This window comes from Halyomorpha halys, unplaced genomic scaffold, assembly GCF_000696795.3.
Source record: "Halyomorpha halys isolate HHAL.00 unplaced genomic scaffold, Hhal_1.1 Scaffold249.1, whole genome shotgun sequence".
NCBI lineage: Eukaryota > Metazoa > Arthropoda > Insecta > Hemiptera > Pentatomidae > Halyomorpha > Halyomorpha halys.
In genome coordinates, this window is record NW_027104890.1 from 1,382,116 (window position 1) to 1,405,666 (window position 23,551).

At 30.4% G+C, this 23,551-nt stretch overlaps 1 protein-coding gene across 1 annotated transcript in view; it reads right to left on the bottom strand.

Moving 5' to 3' along the window:
• Nucleotides 1–8,887: 8,887 nt before the first annotated feature.
• sl (small wing phospholipase C gamma 1) overlaps nucleotides 8,888–23,551 on the bottom strand; it is a 72,202-nt gene continuing 57,538 nt past the window's right edge. Inside the window, exons 18-24 of the mRNA XM_067045861.1 lie at nucleotides 21,578–21,799; nucleotides 21,116–21,322; nucleotides 18,856–18,970; nucleotides 18,452–18,718; nucleotides 16,520–16,659; nucleotides 16,032–16,136; nucleotides 8,888–13,777 (exon numbers count right to left, since the gene is read on the bottom strand). Of these exons, the coding sequence (XP_066901962.1) occupies nucleotides 13,682–13,777; nucleotides 16,032–16,136; nucleotides 16,520–16,659; nucleotides 18,452–18,718; nucleotides 18,856–18,970; nucleotides 21,116–21,322; nucleotides 21,578–21,799 (1,152 nt within the window). The 3' untranslated portion in view covers nucleotides 8,888–13,681. The remainder of the gene's footprint in view (nucleotides 13,778–16,031; nucleotides 16,137–16,519; nucleotides 16,660–18,451; nucleotides 18,719–18,855; nucleotides 18,971–21,115; nucleotides 21,323–21,577; nucleotides 21,800–23,551) is intronic.

Below are 23,551 nucleotides of genomic sequence, written 5' to 3' on the forward strand. Positions count from 1 at the left end.
ATTTACACCTTATCATTTGGAATCTTACCTAAAATTAAAAAAAAAATTGCTATATTCATGATTATTATAACATATTACTACATGAGAAACAAACCATTCCTGATTAATTCGGTTTTTGAAAATTACATTCAATAACTCAACAACAGTAACTGACAACCTATGGACTGCACTAGAGCATACATTAATTGCAATTGGAGTGTCTGGACATAACCAAGCATTCACAATGGTCTAGCACCAATGGCTTCTCTTTAAGCTCAAATAATGTACTACCTATACATATACTATACTAATTTATTCTTTCATTTCTTTTGCAAATTTTTCACTATCTGACAGGGCTCAGAGCTTTCTAAAATGAGACCAAGATTCCAAAACTTGCACTACTATTGTTAACTTACATACATACCTCAATTTATAAAGTATTAACATAGTATAACTGATAGCTATATACCATAATTACTAGAAATCAAAATGCAAAACAGGTCTCACTAAACTTACAAAAGTTGCATGCATAGTACCAACTATGGGGAGGCTGTTTGTAGCCAAGGGAGTTAGAGCGTCAAAGTTGACTTTCTCAGACTGTAACGGTGCCGTTTCGAATCCTGCCTGAGGGGTCAATTTTATTTGTGTGATGGACCCACAAAATGAAAACTTGACCCCCTACCATGATCAGAATAGGCAGTACATTTATAAATAGGAGAAAAGCCTATAAAACATCCATCAGTTTTTCAACGAAAAAAAAATTAAATTCAAAATAATTTGTTCTTATTACTAAGATATGCTAATTTTAGTTATTAAACGATTTGATTATTCTTTAAAACCAGCATTTTGTATATTTAACCAATATCATTATAAATTATTATTAGTCATTCAATTATACCCCAATACTTAAAGTACCAGATGTAAACCAGCACCATGATCACCAGCATTCTATAAAGTACTAAACATGACTGTTCTCAAATTGTCTTCAGATATCTACTTAAGTTGAATGACTTAGATAAAATACAATATCATAGAAGTAATAGAGATCAACAAGTGATTTGCAATGAAAAGATTTTTGTAATGATAAAACAATTTAATTATATTTTGTATTAGAAAAATTCCAAAGATAAGATGGGGTTACTTTATCCACAAGAGTTCCCTTACAGATGTTACCCTACTTGACACAAAATAGGACATAACAGATATATTATGGAATTTATGCAGTGCAAAATAAAACAATAGCTTTATTTATTAATTGTGCCTCACACAAAGCAAGGCACTAATATATACTATTATTTTAGCAATGAAAAATTATTAGTAGTTACATGGTGGTATCTAATAATCATGTCTTGAACCATATGAGACTAGTGTCTAATATGGTTCAAATGAGAGATGGTTCAGATAATAAATCCTCATAATAAGTTATATTAACAATATATTATAGCAGTTACTCCATTGGTTTGATGTTAAAGTTATAGAAGGAGTAAAAATAACAAATTTATAAAAAGACAAGTAATCTCAAGCTAACATTTACTATAGGTATATTCCACTTAAATATCTGAATAACATCCAACAGCTAAATTAGTGAGAACAATAAAAAAATTAAATAATCTTAATAAAAACTAAGACTTTACTTCATCAGCAATTCATAAATCAACTTTATAATTTTACTACGAATGTACAACAAAAAAAGGTTTGGTATCAAATAAATTGAATTAGATGAGTTAATCACAAATCAAGTATTTTAAAAATTAACCATATTCATACAACTAATTATCCTTTTTTTCATCAAAGCAACACATGTCATTAAAATCCTGAGGTAGATAAAAGTGATCCTCTAATAAAATAGCTCGCTTATTTTTAACTTGGTATAAACACTCATGCCAAATTGAATAACTCTTAACGATTTTTTTAACTTCTCCAGCATAAAACTCTTCTTTGTGTTTTTTCCAAGGCAATAAATGTTGATAAATGGCAATGTATTTGCCATTAGTAGAATTATGATAGATTCTATATGGATACTTAAACACAACATAACATACTTGTGTAATAACTAAAGTAATTGTACCAACTAGTGCTACTAGATCAAAGGAGCTATTTAACAGGGGCAAAGCACCAAACATAACAGGATAAGTTTTAAGGCCAGAAGTCAATAATGCTGATCCAACCATGGGAATAACTATTGAAATGGAAATGGTTGTAAATCCATAACATAGCCGTACATATTTCACATATGGTGCACGATAAATGATACGGTAGTCTCTACTCATAGAGTCTTCATTTCTGAAACGATCTTCAACTTTTTCATTAATTTCTCGATGATAAAAACGAAGGTTAGAAAATAAACGACCGTAAGCAGGAGTGTGAGAGTTAAATAATTGAAATTTCCTTAAAACGCCATTTCTTAAAAAACAAGTCCTTATATTGATCATTTTCCACATACAATTCACTAAAAGTGACGACTAACTTATTTTGAATGTTTGCAAGTTTAAAAATCGTAACAGTTAGTCAAAATAAATTTTTAAGATTATACCAAAGAGATAGATTTGAAGTAGATTCATATCAAGAAAATAAATTTGAATATGTTTAGGGTTGCAGTTGAGTAGGAAGAAAAAATAGTGATTAACTATTTATTTATTTTATGCCAACGTTGCTACCTACATTTTAGGTCTTCACTCCTCAAATGGCAGTTGAGATTCACTATTTATCAATTTTAAACTGCCATTTGAGGGATCTCTGTTGTTTTTAGTTGAATTATTAGAAAGTTTGAATTTAAAGAACTTAAATTACTATAACTAAAGAAATAAGACTACAATTAACAGATCCTACAAATAGAAAAGGTACACTGTTTCAAAAACACAAACTTTGTATTACCCAGCATTGGCTGGAAAGTGAAAGCCATTTTCACACGATCAGTAATATGCATGACGTCAGTAAATCTACAGTTTGTAGATGCATAAGAAGTATTGTTAATGCCGTAAACAGCCTTTTATTATTTCATATACTTTTTCCTGGCCGGGTACCATTGCCACAGTTATAAATTCTATTATAATATTGCTCAATTTTCCTAGATTTGTGTAGTATTAGATGGATCTTTGTGTCCTTAATCACTTAACTGTATGTTAGTTTGCAGCCCTTTAGCCATGTTTTATTGTGTCAGTGCTAAGTGTCCTGGAATGGTCATGAATTAAGAGTTTTGCGAAAATAATACTTGTATCGGGCAATGGAAACAGAACATCTTTCCTAATGCGGTTCTTTAGGTGACTCCAAATATCCATTCACGATAATATAGATACTTAATAATAATAGATACACGATAATTAAGAAACTAAATTATGCATGAAGATTTACTATACCAATGCACCAGGAACCAGACAACTCTAATAAAAGAAGTTTATCAGTGTTATCTGATAACGTGGCAGAAGGCCACACGGCAAGTAGTAGAAAGATACTGGGCATATAAGAGGACTAATTCCCATGTTTAAATTACCTTAGATTAAACCCTATACTATTTTGAAAGGTCTTGTAAAGAGGAGGTTTTTGGGAGCGATGAGGAAGGGAATTTGGATATCTCTGTAGAACATGAAGAAATGGAACCAGTGCCAGTGACAGCAAGGCTACAACAAATTGTTAATTCAATGGTTTAAAATATATTTTTTTTATTTAAAGACTTATAAAGAGTTATTTTATTATGTGCTAATTATTTAGTCATTCGGTTTGTTACTCTAAGGCTCTAAAGTTTCAATCCTAAAAATACAAACTTAATATACAAATTTCAAACATTTACTTATGAGACTGACAATGACAATTTTTTTCCAGTTACGAAGAAATTGTGTAACAAAGCAATGATTCCAATTAGCTGGAAGCAAAAGTATAATAATAATCAAAATTTTAGGAGCTAACAGACACCCTAGATTAAATTTACAAAATGTCAGAATATAACATTTTAATTACATTACTTGGATACGTATATCATTACTGCCGAATACATAGTTGATAACTTTAAAGCAAATTAAAAGTACAACACATAATTATCTACAATTAAAATTAATACACCAGTGGCTTGGATCAACGACAACCAAGGTCAGTTTTTAGAACTTTCTAGTTGTTTTATGAGGTAACCGGGTTACCTCCTGCCACAACTAGGAACTGGTTAGACAGGGTTGCTATAACTTTGTCTTTCAAAGATTGATCTTTTACATACAAAAAAAAAAAATGTTCTCAGAATTTAAGATATCCCTGATTTTATAAACCATCACATAACCCTTCGTTAGAAGTGTGCATGTGTTAATCATTATATATCACTTAGCGACTGCAAACATTTTATAACCTTCTAATATTTATAATTTAATATGATTTATAACCTTACATTCTAATTATATTCTAATACAATTACTATAATATCTATTACAACTTGTATTTTGTACTTTGTAATTGTAATCGGAGGAACCACACTATAGCGGGCCAGGAATAGAGTCATAAGTGAGGAGCTTCAACTCCCGTCTGTTTCATAGGCCGTAGGTACATCAAATGTTTTGTTGGGCTGAAAGCCTGTGCTAACCCACTATTCCGAGAGATCGCCTCTCCACTGAAACCTTGGAGGTGGCAATGCACAGTTCCCTTGGTCGACATTTTTGCCGAGGGAGGGACTTCTACAAGGCCAACAGAGGTGGCTTGATAGCCGGGGGCTAACGAAGAATGGGGAGGGATCATTCTGTATGATGGTGGTGGTGTGGTGACAAGCTGCAGAGCCCGAAGTTCTTCTCTCGGCGAGGACGTCAACCAAGGGGACTGTGCTTTGCCACCTCCCAGGACTTGTTGGAGGGGCGATTTCCCTGAAGAGCGGGTTGGCACAGGCCTTCAACCCATCAAAACTTAGAATACACCGGTTGACGGATTCTTATAAAATCACAGACAATATTGACATCGAGAGGCGTTTAAATAGTGACTTTATTTGTGCTCATCCAAAAGGCCTTTGTGAACTAGTTTTATTGATAATGTATACAATAATTTGGTATGATACAATGAGTAATATAACTGTATATACAAGATAAACATTTAATTAACAGGTCATGATGGAAATGTTACGACTTGTTTAAATAAAAACTTTTTGGTGCTGCGGTGGTTCCTATGGCCAACGCTTCGTGTGCCGTTACCTCGGCATATACTGAACCGGACGGTTGTCAGATAGACGGCGGAGCAGTTCATAATTGTATGTAGTTGTGTTGTAAGAAAAAGATTATTCATAGATACTGTGGATAGATCGCTAAAATGCCCAAAGGTGTGGGTGGACGGGTGCAAAACTGAATTTGGCAATTTCTAAAAATACCATCCAGTTTTATTGTTCCTTGTGTCCTATTGGATTTATCGTGCGTTAAAATCACCCACAATCCAATGATTTGTTAAGTTCACGCATTATAGAAAAACATTTCTAATGCTTTCAGATAGCTGTCAAATACCACTGGCTAAAATAGTGTGTCTTAAGTGCTTGAATTATCACATGGTGAATATAACACTATTCATTGTTAATAGACAGCTTCTTCCGTCTCGTTCCATGATTTATGCTAACCAATGATCGTAGAACTTAGTCTTTACTATCATGATATAGAGAAATATCTGTTTTATACCTGAAGCATCTTGTTATTTTAAGTCTCTCAATATTATGCCATTTATGTGCAGTAGAGCTTTCTAATTTCTTAGAGGTCATGATCAAAGACAAAACTCCATTTCAAGAAGCTTTTGTTAGATTTCCTTCTTTGGAGCGGTGGAAACTGTGAAATCAGTCAAGAGGTAAGACTTTCCTTGATATTGTTATGACTATTCATAGTATTAGAATACATTTTAACACGATCTTCGGAATCTTCATTCTCCCAAGTTTTTTTTAATGTAATAATTATTAATATTTTTTTCTAATTCCGTTCTGATGTGGGTTGGATATATGGGGAGGAATAACAGAGTAGTTTTTTGCTACATGAGAAAGGGGTATCTGAGGAGTGGTATGATTTCCTAATATAGAAACAAAAGTAATAAGCCTTTCGGCCCTTTATGGGCATCCTATAGGTGTTAAAGTCTGGTCAGTTCAGATTTAAGGCTATCATAGTCTTTGATATTATTTAATATCATTATTTTTATTTTGTCTGAGTATAAAACCTAAGAGTGGAAAGTGCATGCGTGAAAAGAAAACTTCATTTGTGAATGGTAAGGCAAAAGTAGTGGATGGAACTTAATAAAGTTAATATTGGACTGCTTTCACAAATTCCCAATTTCCCTCCAAAGTTGGGACACATTAGATGAGCCATTTCCGAAATGTAATAGTGACGAGGAAAATTGATTGACACATTCAGTATGGCCTCTAACTTTACTGAATGAACACCTGCCTAGTTGTTTCTAGCTTCAGCATTATTAAAGTTTATCATTCATGTTCTGTTATTAGTGAGTTAGTTTTGTATTTATTTATTTGCGTATTCCACAAGTATATACATATATTAAATGCCTAATTACATTAGTAGTGTGTAACACTTGTGTATGTAAAGGTAAGCCAGTGAAAGCCAATCTCTTCATCAATAGCAGTCAATCAGTGCTTATTACCACTCGTATCTATTTTCAGTGCCAACTGTTTATTTTAAGAACTAGTAATTCCTTTGTCTGTTATCATCATTTTTAGTTTCAGAAATACCCATTACCCAACTTGTAAAAATACCATCTCAAGATAAATTTGTACAATCATGTTCATTATGCAAGATGATATATCACGGAAAATATTGCGATCTTACAGAGAATGATATTAATTTAAAACAGAAAAATAAATGGTTATGACCACCCAGCCATAAGGATTAAACTCTAATCGTCACTTCTGGAAATAAAATGGAGGAGAATATCGCTACTATATAGTCGGAAATGGTGAAAATTAAAGAGGAAAGCAAGGGGATATTACTTTCGAAAATGGCGAGCGCCAAATAAAATGGAGGTTACGCTTCTAAGCAGAAAAAACTAATAGAAGAAATATTAAATGAAAACAAAACATTAAAAAATCAAATTAAGAATTTAAAGGCCTCATTAAATCGAGTGGAGCAGGAAAATCTAAGGAATATCATATAAATAATGGGTGTTCCTAATAAAGCATGAGAAACGACTGAAGGCATCATTTGCTCTATCGGTGCCACCTTGGTCGTTAAGACCTGGACTTGGATGAGAGGAAAAGACCCAAAGAAGAGGATCCCCGTCCGCTACCCGATCGTTGTCGCAAGTACGCGACGAAGTGATAAGGTTGGTACAGTTACGAGAGATTCAATATAGGTGAAGAAATGACTCAAGAAAACCCGCAACTCTATTGGTAGGCGAGGCAGTGAACTCCGTTTGGTATTCCGTAAGTCCAGTAAAACGTCGGCGTGATAATAGTCTTTCCGTCATTCATATAAATGCAAAGATCTTAGACGCATTCAATTGACGTAAAACAGTTTCACTCTGAGTTTATTGTATTGTGTTCTGTTTTTTCTATATATATTTTGAACAAATGTTTTTAATTTAATTCACTTTGTTTGGTTTCTTTGAATAATCACAAGAAATGTTTTCACTTTTCTATAGTTTTATTTTATTCTGCTTAATATTCCACATTTTTATTTTTTACTTATTTACAATGTCGATTTATGATCAAACTTACTAAACCTCTGTTAAATAATAGTTTCAACTTAATTTCATTTTTTCTGTTTTGCAATATATTTATCAGTTATTTCTTTATTTTTATTCTACTTGAAGATAGATATTTTTAAAAACAGAAACCATTTTTCTCCTCTTATTGGTTATTCTTTTCATTTATCGATTAGTTTTTTTATTAACCTATTTATTTTTTAGTATAATAGAGTAATGACCCCATTATTTTTAACCCATCCCTTTTTCTCCCATTACTGATATCCTTATATTCAGTCAGATCAACACAGTTACTCTAACCCCATGTTGATGAATTCCACAACTTTTATCTCCTGATCGCTTTCTCTAAAACCCTCCACCCTGTCCTCCCAAGTTTCTTTACCCAGCTCCATCTCTGAAGATTAGTTGGTGTAGGTCACTGTATTCATGACAGTCTCAAATCGAATGATCTCCTGTGTTCAACCCTTTCCGATTCCCTGCTACTGGAATACCTTTTTGCTGATATTTCATCTTCCTTACTCTTTGGTATTGGTAATTGCCCTCCTAAAGTACCCTCTGAAGAAATATTTGAAATCATCCTTTACAGTCTAATACCTTCCTATTCTAATATTATCTTATCTGGAGATTTCACACCAACTTTTTGTCTGCTTCCTCTAATCTACCTGTTAAACCTCCTTTACTCTCTCAATCTCTAAGTAGTCCCTTACAACCACACCCATTATACCCAGATTTCTAACTCCTGGCTTGATTTATACATCATTGACTCTCCTAATGAACTCCTTGCTTCAACTCAACATCCTGTTCCTTTTCTATCTGCTCATGACTTTATTCAGGTTTCTTACAACCTTCCTACTTTGTTTTCCCCTTAAACCTAAAATCCTGAAACCTTAATGCCTGATCTAGATGCTATCCAGTGAAACCCCATTTACTCCTCGAATTCTGTTTATTCCATGGTTAAAAACCTAACCACTTCCCTTTACACTATTCTTGACTGTTATACTCCTCTGTTAAAAAAGACAATCCAATATACCCAGGCCCTCTGTTTGACTTCCGCAATCAGATTAACATTGATTCTATCAGCAGAACTCTGTCATTTAGGCCATATTTTCACCTCATTTTTTTTTTTTTTTGGGGGGGGGGAGGGGAGAACTGATAACAGAGTTTCATAGTTCTAACTAAATTTGGTTATCAGAAATAATCTAAATGATAAAATATAAGTTTGTTGTATTGGAAAGGTTTTGTAGAAACAAAATAAAATATCTTTGATGTAAGGTACAATCTTTTGCATTTAAAATTACATAACAATCGTAAAATAAATAAAGTAAAACAATTTCCAGCAAGTAAGGCACGCTATCTATTTACACTCTTCAGAAAATATATTTAGACTAGTGACAGCAAATAGTCTGAAATACAATCTATTTCCAGGTACATTCATGGTCAAATTAATTAACATGCATATAGTATTTTGAAGATTCACAGATAGTTTTCTAGATGTTCAATACAGCCTTATTTACAGAAATTTTACAAAAATGCTATTGATAGTTACACGTCTAATCATATCCTTATAAATCATTAGTAAGAGCTAAGAAAAAAATAAATTATTTCAGGAATGATAATTCACTAAAAAAATATTGATGATGTGGATATATATATATCAATATAACAATCGATACTATTTTATTTTTTAATTGATAAAAATATAATTAAAGATAGGCTTGATATTCATGATTTCTGCATATGTTAATGAAGTACTTTGTAGACTTAAATAAATACTAAATAAATTTATTTTTATGTACATAAGGATATAAGAATTAGAAGAACTACATTTTGCACATACATTATGAAGGGGCACAACATAACCCTCATTGTTAGAAGTGTTTTTTTTATGGTCAAATTCATCCCAGGACATTTTTTTCAAAAGAATTCTGGCATAAGAGTAAAAAAAAAAAAAAAAATAGCCACATTAGATATAAGTCTTATCAGTAACTAAGCAAAATAGGAGAAACCCAATAAAGGTTTTAAGCGGATATCATCTCAAGTCAAATTATTAGTTCTATTCTGTCTAAAACAAACATTTTTAGATGTGCCCTTTCATTCCATGTTTTTTTTAAAAGTATAGCATGGAAATAATGTCATCCTTAATAAAAGAAAATAAATAAGTAGAACGATACTGGACTTAAAAGTGTAACTTATTAATTAAAATATTTACAGGTATTATTTTACCATATTACCAATACAGACTTAATAGATAATTTCATCATCTCTAGGCTAAAAGAATATTTCTATGATTTAAGAGAATTTAAATAGAATATTTTGTTTCATGCTAATATAACATAACTTTTCAACATTTTTCATGTTACTTCTTTATTTCTATGAATGCATAATTTCCAAAAATAACCAATTAATATTGCTTTGTATTTAGCTAAAAATTCAATAATTAGTAAATGTAGAAAAGTATAAAATTTTTTCTTTTTATTTATTCCATAACATAACAACATTTTGTTGCCTTGGTTTGACAAAGTTCTAACTAACAAAATAGGGAAAATTGTTTTCTCTTAAAAGTCACTCACTGCACAGTTTTTTAGCTTCCAAATCATTTTTAGAGTCATTGGTTAAAAATATAAGCAACTAGTAGAGTGACATGGAGATAACTTTTAATAGGAAATTTCAACTTTAAAGCTCTATTTCTCACAATTATTGTCAATCCAAGGTCACATCTTAATAAAAGGATTATTATTAATAACACAATGATAAAAAAACAACTTTTAAAGTTATTTTGATGAGCATAACATTTACCTTTCAGATTAATTTGGTATTAGTATTATTAGCTACTTCTGAATACTGGGTGAACTTATAGATTTAATTAACAAATTAAATATACATAACTAATATTATTACAGTACAAAACAATATAATTTGCATTGAACTGTTAGCATTCCTGACAGAAAAATATATTCCTTCCAAAATAAACATTATCAAAAGACAATATGCAAATATAACAAATGCAAAGTATCACAGTTTATAAAGAATTAAAGAGTCAACACCACGAACTCATCATGGCATCAAAGTTAAAAATTAGATCAAATGAACCAACTTTATAAATCAATCCTATTAATTATGTAAAGTTAATAAAGGTATTACATCACATACCTTAATGTGAGAACAAACAGCAACAATTTTTTATTAAAATGGGGCAGATTATACCGGGTGTCCCATAAATGGGTGGTCATATGGAGCAGATGCTGTACCTTGAGAGGAACAAAAAAGTCGATATCACCCATAGCCCAATTCTCAATGGTATGGAATAAAAAATCAAATTTTATGTTTTAGCAGTTATCCATGGTTTTCTCAGGAAACTCAAATAAAACTACTTTAAATCTCCCATAAAAAAAAATGCAAGAGGTACCAAATTAAAGATGAGGAAATTTCCTATAAATGTAATGAGTTGGATCTACCAAAAAAGAAAATAAGTATTACATGATGTTATGTTGAAAATTAATGTTTTAAAATTTATAAATAATTTTTGGACATTTGAAGCAGCTATTACTCTTCCATGGCTAAGTAGTGATTTTTGACATAAAGTAATGGAACACTTATTTTCTTTTATGGTAGATCCAACCCATTACATTTATAGGAAGTTTTCCAATTTTTAATTTGGTACTTCTTAATTTTTTTTAAGGGAGCTTTAAAGTAGGTTTATTTTCCTGGGAAAAACCATGGATAACAGCTGAAAACACAAAATGTGATTTTTATCCCATGCCAAAGAATTGGACTATGAGGGCCGTCCATAGCTCAGGTCTTTAGGCGCAGGTCTATCAATCTGAGATCTGCGGACGGTGCCGGTTCGAATCCGGCCTAGAGCATCGACTTTTTTCATTAAGTGGCGGTCCCATAAAATGAAAAACCTGACCCTCACCATGGTTGTTAGAATAGGTTGGTAACCTGTAGATAACCTTCTGGTATGTCAGAAATGACCAGAAAGGAACTTTATAAAAAAAAAAAAAAAAATAAAAAAATAATAATAGAATCAGACTAGGGTCATATGGAATTTTTGTTCCTTAATTTGTTAAGGTATAATATCTTTTCCCACATTATGACAACACCATTCATTTATAAGACATATATATGTATATATTTTATACTCATGTATATTACCATCAGTGGATAAGTTAACATCAGGATAATAGTTAATCTTTAATCTAAAATGTACAATGTCTAAAAACAAGGTGAAAGAATTTGTATTACCACTATAACATTTAAATAATCAATTTATTCTATTATGTTTAATTTAAATTCACATTTTATATAATTAAGCAGAATAATAGTTATTGAAAACAAGAATTTCAATAAATAATAATTTTACAATTAAGATAATTGAAATACTTAAAGATTCTTTTTATCTGTTATTATATTTTTACTTTAAAAGTGTTTTCAGTATTAAACAATGAACAAAACATTCAAGATCTTATTAAAATAATTTTATAGATATTTTTTTTTTTTTTTTTTTTTTTTTTTTTTTTTTTTTTTTTTTTTTTTTTTGAGCTGTAATATATTCTTTTTTATTTAAATTGTAAACCTTACGATATGTGTATTCGTTATTAAGAAAACCAAAATTATTTCAAATGTATTTCTTTTCTCCTCTTTAACCTTATTAATAAAGATTTTATTTAAGTTACCATTCATGTTTAAGTATTTTTTAAGATTCTCGGTTATATTCGGTATATAAATTTGGTTACAGAGAAGTAACATAAAAATTAATGAAAATAAATTACCAAAAGAGACATAAATCAAAAAATAAGTACTACTGTACTATGGTTGGTACAATTATATTCAACCATACAAATATTAATTTTTATCGTCTACAAATGGAAAAAAGTAGTCATATTCAGAGTCATTAAGTAATGACATAAAATAATAGGTTTTTCTGATGGAATGACAATAATAAAGACATCTAATGAAAATTTTGCATTATATGAACAGATCTAACAAACCAGAAAGATTGAAATTCAGGTTATCAAAATTATTTTAGGCTGCCATTGAAAAGAATAATTAATTCCCGCATACAAATGGATAATAGTGTCTCCTAGATATTCTGTTATCATAACTGAATAAATGACCAGCAGCCCAAAGAAACTTTAATTTTTCAGTCTTATATAAATTTTTTTCTTAATAAACACAAGTGAAAAAATCAAGACAGATGTTAAGTTTACAATAGGGCCTAACTCAATTCGGAAATAATTTATTGCTCGCTTTTTTTAAATTCGCTACTTATAATTAAACACTTTTGAACATATGTAAAGGTAAGAAAAATAACATTTTTTTTTTTGTAAAATTATTTATATAAAAATATAATCAGCTAGATCAGTAAATATAGATTTTTTTTTCATAGGGGAGGATTAGGAGACTTAACAAGAGATTCATTTAGATATCTTATTCTTTTTAGAAATATCTCATTCCTCCGGAGGATATATTCATGAAAAGTACTCTGCTTTAAAAAAAAAAAAAAAATTAATCATGAAAGTGATGAAACAGGGGGACCAATGAGGTAATTATCTTCCAATATATTAAAAGCACTTCAGTGTCGCTGTGGTATCGTTTTCATATTCTGTCCATCTGCAGTTTCAATGACATAAATACCCTCCTGCCTCACATACTTGCTTGTAAACAGTGAAAAGGAGTTTATCAATGAATAACTGTAATTGTCTAATAAATTTGTCAATTAAGAAAGAGATCGTTAGAATAATGAATTGCAATTTATCTTAACTTACATTCATTATAAAATAAACTAATTTGATTTAAAAATTTAAATGAAAAAGAAGTTCAATTCCAAGTTAAAAATTGCAACTTTAAAATTTTTAATCGTCATAGCAGAATGGAAGACTCGTTTAATATTAAAAGTGGAATTTTCTTATTGCCATTCTTTAGGAACTTCCTTGAATCAGCAATTAGTTGAACAATTTATATCTATTTACAAGTCACTAATTAAGTGAACAATAAAAAATAAATTCAGCTCTATATTATTGCTTATCAATAATCAAATTATAAAATAGGAATGTCAAGTTTCTGCAAGGTCGAGTGGGTTTGAAAACTGTGTACAAGAATTGCAGTTAGGCATGATACTCCTATGTTCCCTTTGAAATGGAGCAGAAATCTATAACAATAAAAAAAATGTATGTATAAATAATATAATTAAATTTGAATACAAAGTTATAGAAATATCCACATTAATTATTATCCTAAAGATGATGCATAGCCCAAACAATTTATCTTTAAATGGAAAGAGAAAAGAAACGTTGATATACCATGTTTTAAAACCTAATAACCTAACAAATATTTAGCAATTTAAATTATTAGTATTAATTATAGTATATCATAATATAAGAATTATTAGGAAAATTATAAAAATAATCCAACACTTAGTTCATACTACTCATTAATCTAAATTAGTGTTCTAATCAAACTTTTTAAATAAAATTTTTGGTTGGTTTGATACATCTTTACTAATAAGTAAAGCGTTAGTTTGTTTGAATATGCACTACTAGCCCGATTTAAAAAATTACAAAAAATATTTTTATGTTAGGTACACCATTTATTAAGGATGGCTTTGGGTTATTAAGTATCATGCTACAACCCAAAGGAACAGAGCAGCAACCATTTAATCAAAAGCTTATGTAGATATGTGATCTTAATCTTGCCATGACAAAGCCTATGAAACTGATTTTTTTTTAAATGGTTCTTATAAGGCTTTACATGAGCAATGAAATTGTTTGAATATATACCTAATCAAAGTGGTTTAAAAAAATAAAATGGTTTCTTGTATAGCTTTAAAACTAAACATATAGAACATCATAGCTGCTCATTTGACAGACAATTAAATTCTTTACCAGAAAATTTAAACATATTTTTTGTCATCAGTTTTTTTAGTTATTGGTCCTTTTGATTTTCCATATATATTTTGGATACCATTCAGTTTATTAGAAGCACTTGTTAAGCATTCATCACAACTATGTGATATGTATGAGAGGGCACCAGCTGGAATTTTTGAACTTAAAGTAATTTCTTTTGTCGGCATACCAAAGGAATCGCCGGGCCGAGTCAAAGATCCTATCAGCAAAACATTAAAGGTAAGGTACAGAGATATGTAGATAACAGAGGGCATGCACCCCCTAATAAGAAAATAAGAACATTATTTAAAGAAGAGTAAATTTTCTGAAATATTAGCCCTAAAAGAGCTATTTACGTCCAATAGTTCACAAGATACAGCTTTTTAAAAAGCAAAATTTCTAAAAAATCTACTGAAAGATTAGTAGTTAGTTAATTTATTTTGAGAAATCTATATCTCAGGAACTATGTGACGTACAGATGTCTATTAGCACTCAAATTAAAGCTAGTTTAATGGACTATAAAGAAGTTTATGACCTTTACCTTTGTAGGAATAGTAGTTTTCATGATATTTGCTAAAATAAATTGATTTATAATTGTTCGGACAATAAATTTGATATATGAAAAACTTAATTTCTGAAACCATTGGATGTACTGATCCCTGCCAGCGCTCAAATTAAAGCTTGTTAAATTTACTGCAGAATAGTTAATAATGTTTATCTTTGTAGGGGTAATAGTTTTTATGACAAAATTAACTCACAAAATGTTAATTTCTAGTTGTTCGTATAAAATGTTGGAAATTTGAAAAAATATATCTCTAGATCCATAAGACACACATATGTCTGCCAACACTCAAAATAAAGGAAATTTAACTTACTATTATTATTATTATTACACTCGTCCTTTTTTCATAATCTTAATTATATTATCATACAATCATCATCATGACTGGTCTATGATTTCCCTTTCATCAGTGTACTTACAAAGTATAAATAAATATTGTTCATATTTATTATTTTAAGATTTTACTAAAATAATAAATATGAACTATTTCTTCTACCATGAAGATGGTTTAATTATGAGTTAAAAACTGATTATAAAAATTTATCAGGATATATTAATTAGGAGTACATAAAAAATATATTAAAATGTACCTTCAAAAGCTGAGTATTTTTAAAAATAATTATTTAAATTTTCTATATGCATATTAAAATATATTTATTGTTTTAATATTCCATCAGCAATCACTGTCTTGAATATCTCCTAAAAATATCACATCCTAAGTGCAGGTGTGAAGATTGTGTTAAGTTTGATTTTGTAAATTCTGATTTATATAGAGTTTGATTTTGATAGAGAAGCAAGATATAGACAAGAATTGTTAGTTGTATTAGCATCAAACCTTTTCATTCACTATGTCATATCATTATTGTTTTTAAAGATACACATCGAACTATGCAAAAAAAAAAATTAATTTAAGTACTTAATAAATTTATTAAAAGCTTATAATAAAAAAAAAATCTTACCAAAGGCTTTAAAGACAAATGAACTAACAATGTTGATATTTCATGATCTTCAGAGAAACCATTTTTTAATGGCACACTTCGATATCCCGTTCTAAGTCCAATTATCTACAACAAATTACAATACAATTAACAGTTATTTAAGCTTCAAATCTTTTTATTCATAAATGAAATATCTCTAGTTCAATTTTCTGAAATGATTAATTTTAGAGGAGTCACAATTTCACAACTTCAGTAAAGATCAATGCAACAAGTGGCATAAATAAAAACCAAAACGATAGTAATATCATTTCCATGGGAATGGTGAATAGAAACTATATGAGCCATTGTCGTTGTTTAAAGGCATTTAACATCCTTATTCATTCCAACTAAGGCCAGACAGATGGGTTATCATGCAGGTTACCAACCTATTATAGCCAGTGATTATATAAATATATATCTACTTTTTGATATAAATAAAAATAACTGCTTTGCATAAATATGGAACTTACTGGATAAGTTGCTTGACCTATGAAATTAGAATCTCCAAACACATCTTCATCCTGTACAGTAAATCTAAGCATGACCAGAGAGGGATTCAAAATATCAAATTCACAGGGTTCATTCCAAACTGGGTTTAATCCATTATCAGCTGAAAAATAAAATGTTTAACTAAGTGAGATTATCATTTTAACAACTGTTTTGATTAGTATATTTAGTTGTTTTTTAAACTTTTAATTTGCAGGGGTTTAAGATAGAGATAACAGTATTATTAAACTATTATGGCTATATTCCCCAAGAAAGATTAATGCCAATGATTGAATTTTGTTTAGAGAAGGTCCAAAAACTGCTAATTCAAATATAGGATGTTGGTACGTAGATAAAAATAAATAGATGTTATTAACACAAACAACAATTGATCCACTTTTACTCTCAACTATTTATTTCAAAACGTCTCCAAGGTTTCGGCCCTCAGGTCATTCTTGAGGAGACAACCTTAATCATTGATGTCAGATATCCTTTTTTAAAAAGTCTCTTGCAGGCTAATTGCCCATGTCATATCAATTTTTATAATTTAAATTTAAAACTATAGCACACAAAATATTGTCTATATTTAACCTTATTAATAACAAAACTTCTGTTAATAAGGTTAAATATCGACAATATTTTGTGTGCAATAGTTTTAAATTTGTTGTTGTTGTTGATTGTTGCTTAAAGGCGTAAAAACAACAATCAACAACAACAAATTTAAAACTATTGGACAAAAAACTCAAAATATTGTCGATATTTAACCTTATTAATAGTTATAGTTTTAAATTTAAGTTATAAAAATTTATATGACATGGGCAATTAGCCTGCAAGAGACTCTTTAAAAAAGGATATATGACATCAATGATTAAGGTTATCTCAGCCTTGAGAATGGCCTGAGGGTCGAAACATTGGAGATGTTTTGAAAGTAAAAGTGGATCAATTGTTACTAACCCCAGTTAGTAATAAAATAAAACACTCTCAACCGATCAGTATAATAAATCATCAATCTAATAAATAAATGAGTTAATAATAAACGGTAAAAAAACAGATAACATAAATACAAGAGGAAGAAGTATATTTGTAAATGCTGAAAATACAAAACAACAATTGTGGGTCTCTATAAAAGTATGAGTCATCTACTCATTTAACTTCTTACAAACTTCATTAGATTTTTACAGACTTTGTTGTTAATTCTTTTCAATAGTTTTTCATTTATTAAAAAAAGGCTGAGAAAACCCCTTTTCAAACTTTAAACCAACTAGAAAAATATCTAAGTAGTCCCAGGAACAAAGTCCACTTCTCAAGTAAAAAGCTACTTGATAATCTTTGAAAAGGAAAAAGTTTGTATTTTTTGGAATCTAAAGAATATAAAAGCAACCAAATTCAAGAAGGAATAAAAGAAGATTGAATAAAATGGTTGAAGTACAAATAGAAATATAATGTTAAGCCACATCGAATTAATTTAGGTATAGATAATTATATTGACCCAATCCTGTAATCAGCACTAAGCTGGACTTTTTGGACTTATTAAAATTATTGTGGTATAATTAAAAATCTATAAGAGGTCATAATTAAATGGTTTTCGTCTATGAACAACTATGACCTGAAATGAATTATAAAAGTACATTTTGGTTTCATTGATCACCAAATCCTTATTACTGCTCCCTAAAAATAAAAAATTCCTTTCTAATACCACATAAGCTAAGCCTCTTAAGACTGCCTCTTTAGTACTCTGGTTTCCTTCTTGGGTTCTTTAGGGATTAAATTTCTGTTTTTTTAATTTGATATTTTATACAAAAATAAAATGACAAATTGGGATCTAAAATTGTAACAATTCTATCCTCAATACTAATATTTTTGGTTCTGAAATAAGAAGAAACATTTACATATGATTTATAATTTAATTTACATACCCACTGTTTTTGTAGTTAATTTGTGACCAGTATCGTATTCTGCTCCAAGAGTTTCTACTTCAACAAAGGGGCTGACAGTTCCTCTACCAGCACGGTTTAGGTGCCTTGCAGCTATTATCCTTAAGTTCACAGCTAGGCCTTCGGAGCCAGATAGACAAGTTGGATCATTAGGATCAAAATCAGAACGAAACATTATTTCTGGTCTTAGAACATAACCACATCCACCATTAAGACGAAATTTACTTTGGTTCAGCTGCATAGCTTTATCTGTAAAGTATAAAAGATTTGATACTCTCAGTTTTTTTTCAACCATCATTAACCACTAAATTATACTATAATAAAATTAAACTAAAGCTTAAAAGAAAAAATAATGCATTGCTAAAAATAGAATTAACTCTACTTACCAGGTGTTTGAAAATTTAATGCGACCATCTGGCAACCAGTATTCCATAGCGGTATCGGACTATAATTTGATGAATCTATCCTTTGACCTTTAGGATAAACTCGGCTGAATTGATACTGGGAAGAAATATAATACATTTTAAACAAACATTCATTAAAAATGGATTAAAAATAATAATAACAAATAAAATAATACTTTAATCATGCAATTTTTTGTTTATAGCAGCAATTGACAAGTACTTATAGTAGCAAAGATCAAAAAAGTAGTACTAATTGTAAACAACATCTATCAGAATGAGTGTCTTCCTTTTGCCATCAAATGCTCGTAAGACTATCAGCATGCTTTGAAATAAATATCATATATGTCATTCAAGTGTTCCACACTGTTTCCTGTCACAATGTATCTGTCATTATCAATATCCCTCCAAATGACTTTTGTAATTGGATTTACAAAAAAAAAAAAATGATAAAAAAAAATTTAAAATAAAAAAGCCAGATGCTCACTGACAAGGGCAGAGGAGATTTCTATAATAATAGGGACGTGATGGCCGTGCAGGTTGGAGCGCTGGTTCCAGTGCACTTGGTTCAGAACGTTATGGGTTCGATTCCGACCTGGGGCAGTTAACATTCATTTTTTGGCGGCCCCGAAGAATGAATCTTGACACTGCCAACTTGGTTAGTACGTGGCAGCAACTTAGGTAGCCGTCAGGGGTTGGGAAAAAGAACCACTAGGCCCACTTGCCAGACTTGTTCCCCCACCAAATACCAGTAGTATACTATTAAAACAATGGTAAATTAGAATGCATAATCTTCTGCTAGATGGACCCATTGCCTGATTCTTGATGTAACAAAGATGCCCACCCTGAAAACACGAGGGATCGACCATTTCCATTCTGCAGGTTGCTTCATGCCCATTAAGCTCACTTTGAAATAGACGATGAATAATTGTGTTCTATGATTCATTGAGCACAAGCATTCCTAACAAACAAAATACTGGAACATGCATTTTTCCGTAATCAATTTTACTAGAGAAAAAGAAGACCAAGAGAGGACTCCTGATATATGTCAGTCACAGAAAATCTGATGGCTAGGCAGGAGTGCTGTTCCAGACTATGCAGCTCATATTCGCACAAAGTGAGAAAGAAGAGACCATGCAGTGGTTTAATAACATTTAGAGGCATAGATAATCTGTCTCCATTCAAGTAATGTGATAACAGCTCTATGGGATAGTAATGATCAGTAATGAGCCGTTCCATGATTTTTGTTGTGTCATCCTACACTTCTGTTCAAGGTACTAGTATTTGTATTGGTTCTGTTCCTGTTTCATTCCAACCAAGAAACCAAAATCCAACAGTCCATCATCAGATTGGTAGAAGTAGTTAAGGGCTATTGGGATCGGTATTTTGGTTTAGTAATGGAACAAAAAAAATACCAAGACTAATTGAAAGTGAAAACCTGAATCTCCACTTGGAAATAAAGACTAGCCTTTTCTGAGAAAATAGATTTTCTAACACTTTTTCAATATAGATTTTGGTTAAATTAAAATGCAATTAAACTGGTCAATCGTGATCAAATTGTTGGCCACCCCTGATTCCATGCAAAAAAATTCAAAACATCCTTCATTCCACTAATGAAACAGCTATTAATCAATATTAATCAACTAAAACTAACAATAGTGAAAGGGACTATATAGTCCAAAAGATACTAACATAGGTATATCAAATTCATCAATTCATTATTAGTCTTTGCTTTCCTATAGCTTAAATGAAACAAAATAAATATCTAATAAGTATCCATACACAAGGGACGCTTCTTTAAAAATAATACATTATACTCAACTAATTTTGAATATTTACTTCTGAAAATAGGGGAAAAAATACTTTGAAAAAAATGAATATACTCTATTTTGCAACAGTGAATTACAAATATCATCAATATTTTATATTTTATCAGTATTCAATGTTATGTTATTATGTAATTAACCACATAAGCAATCAAAATTTGGTTCAAATTAAATCTTAAAAAATTCAATTTTCACAAGAAAGTGACTTCCATAATCCAATAAACCCTAAAATAATGAGTACTTGGAACTGAAGGGGTAGGAGTAAATTTAGTAATGGCCCAAAAAGCTAGGTTGAAAATTAGGCAATCTTTCAATAGCTGAATCCAAGCCCTTTATGGGCTGTTGTTGGACTATTTTTTAGTACAGTAAAATAACTTATTATTGTTATAAGTTAACAAGACAAATATTAACTAAGATACCTGGTGATATTTAATGAAAAATCGTGATTCATTCTGGCAAATAAGTTTTTCAGCTTTCGTCTCAGGAAAGGAAGACATTTCAGGATAAACAAATCCTCTTTGTTTTAACCTATCAATGTTGAAGGCAACACTCCTACAGTATATAATTAAATTAGACATCTCCTTAGCAACTCGCCAGGCTCTCTCCATTTCTTTATTTTGACTTTCCTAAAAAAGCAAAACATATATAATTAAAATAAATAAACTTTAATATAAGGTAATGACTTAGGTAATATATAATATAAGGTAATATATTTTTAGTTATGGGTGTTTTCACAACATAATATTTAAATAAAATAGCCCTTTCCTGGGACAATAGAGTTAAAAGTCAATAGATAATAACACTTCTAACTCAATAAGTTAATTATTTTTTGGACCTTTTTGATTAATTTTCCATTCATTAATACAATATAAAATTAATACCCTGGCGCTAGCACTCTGGGCAGTCTCTTTAATGGCAGACATCCACTCCATAGCTTGTTCTTGAGATGGTACAGCTACTTCAAAAGCAGTGCACATGTTTGGATTTTGAATCCTTAAAATCCAATTAAGGCCTTGTCCAACACCCTGAGCAACTTCAACAACTGCACCCATTACATCCAAGCTTCCTTTTTGTAGATTACCCAACAACATTGAATCTGAGGACTAAAATAATATATTTTAAATTAGTAAAACTTAGATATATTTTAAACATGAATTATTTTCTAGATGAAAGTGAAATGAAGTGACGACATGTTAAAAATAAACAATATTGTAAAAACATATATCTCAAAACTATCAATGCTATTTGGCCTACATGGTTTTTCATAGAAATAAAATTGGTGTCTGAGTAACATCAATCCAAAGTGAGTGTTTATTTATTTATTACAGTCCTAAAAGTATATGGGCTTCTCTTGTAATCTTTCTCCACTCTCTCCTTTCCCGGGCAAGCATCCGCCATCTTCTAGTCCCCATCTTTTTCAAATTTTCTTTAGTTTTTTAGGAGTATATCAATAGTAAGGAACTTCTTCACTGATCAGTAGGGTTCTACATAAACTTTGATGGTATATTTTGGCCACATTATTATGCCTCATCAGGTAGTCTACCCCTGCCAATGTCTAACACCCATTCAACACATCAACATAAATCTAATAAAAAATAAACCCAGTCAACATAAATCTATCCAGAGGATATGCTTTATATTTCCCCTTGTTCCAACAACTTGATCCTAGATAGCTATTGGAAACCCTAGCTGGAAAAGCTATTGGAAAAGAGTGGCCCTTTCCTTAGCCATTATACAGAGAGCTCACTATCCATCATGCAGTTGATGGTAAAACCTCCCATGAAGTTCTTTTTCTTTCCATAAATGCTTATAGTGCTTTTATATCGTGGACCATAGGATCTATTAATCAATAGGATCGATTAAGGCCAGTGTAACCCTCATCTAATTCTTTCATGATGACAATTATAGAAGCCCACAGCTACCATCCTTCCTGTCCAAGTAGAGTCTAATCAAAAAAGCTTTTGGATGATGAATTCTAGCATCCGTCACTATTGTGCATACTAGGCAATCCACTTTTTCAAGTTAGTTGACCATTTTATTATACCAAATCTGTATGCTACCACTGGTATTGTCCATGTGTTAGTGGTATCGATTTTATTTTTACCAGCCAGATGACTTTTAAGAGTCTGATACAACTTATTATTACAAATAATAATAATTACAAAGAAAAGAATAATAGAATCAATTTATATTCCCAAAAATATAAATAATATATGTAATTTATGAACTGATATTAATGGCGTGAATGTACATTAAGCAAATATTATCAACAAACTGAAATTCTTAAGTAACACAAATTAAATTTTTAACCTAAATATTTTAAATTAGCCATATTCAACTATACAATACAAAATTATAATCAATAGTAATAATTGGCAGGAAAGAATATTAAGCAGGGGATTTTGAGTTGTGCCTTTTTTCCTCTAGATGCCTAAAATTAGCTGTGTAAACCTAGGGTTTTTTTTTTTTAATCTTTAAAAATTATACACATATCTAATTTAAATTAAGGTAATGCATACGCCAGTCTAATGATTCCACCAATATTCCATGGCTCCCTATAACCAAAATTTGTTAAGAGAACAAGATAGACAAGAAATAGCATATTCATTATTTTTTCAAAGGAATGGGGGTAGTTGAGTGATTGAGACACTATACTCATTTTCTTCCAGGCTCGGGTTAGAATCAGGCAGCAGCAGCAATTATGTAATCTGTTTAATCAGAAGTGGGTTCAGAAGCCCTGCTGGGACATAACTAGCCTCTAAAAAAGTGATATCCTTAAATGGGGGAAAACCTCATAGTTGAACATGATCTTCACCAAATCACCTCCTTCCACAACTGCTGGTCTAGAAACAATA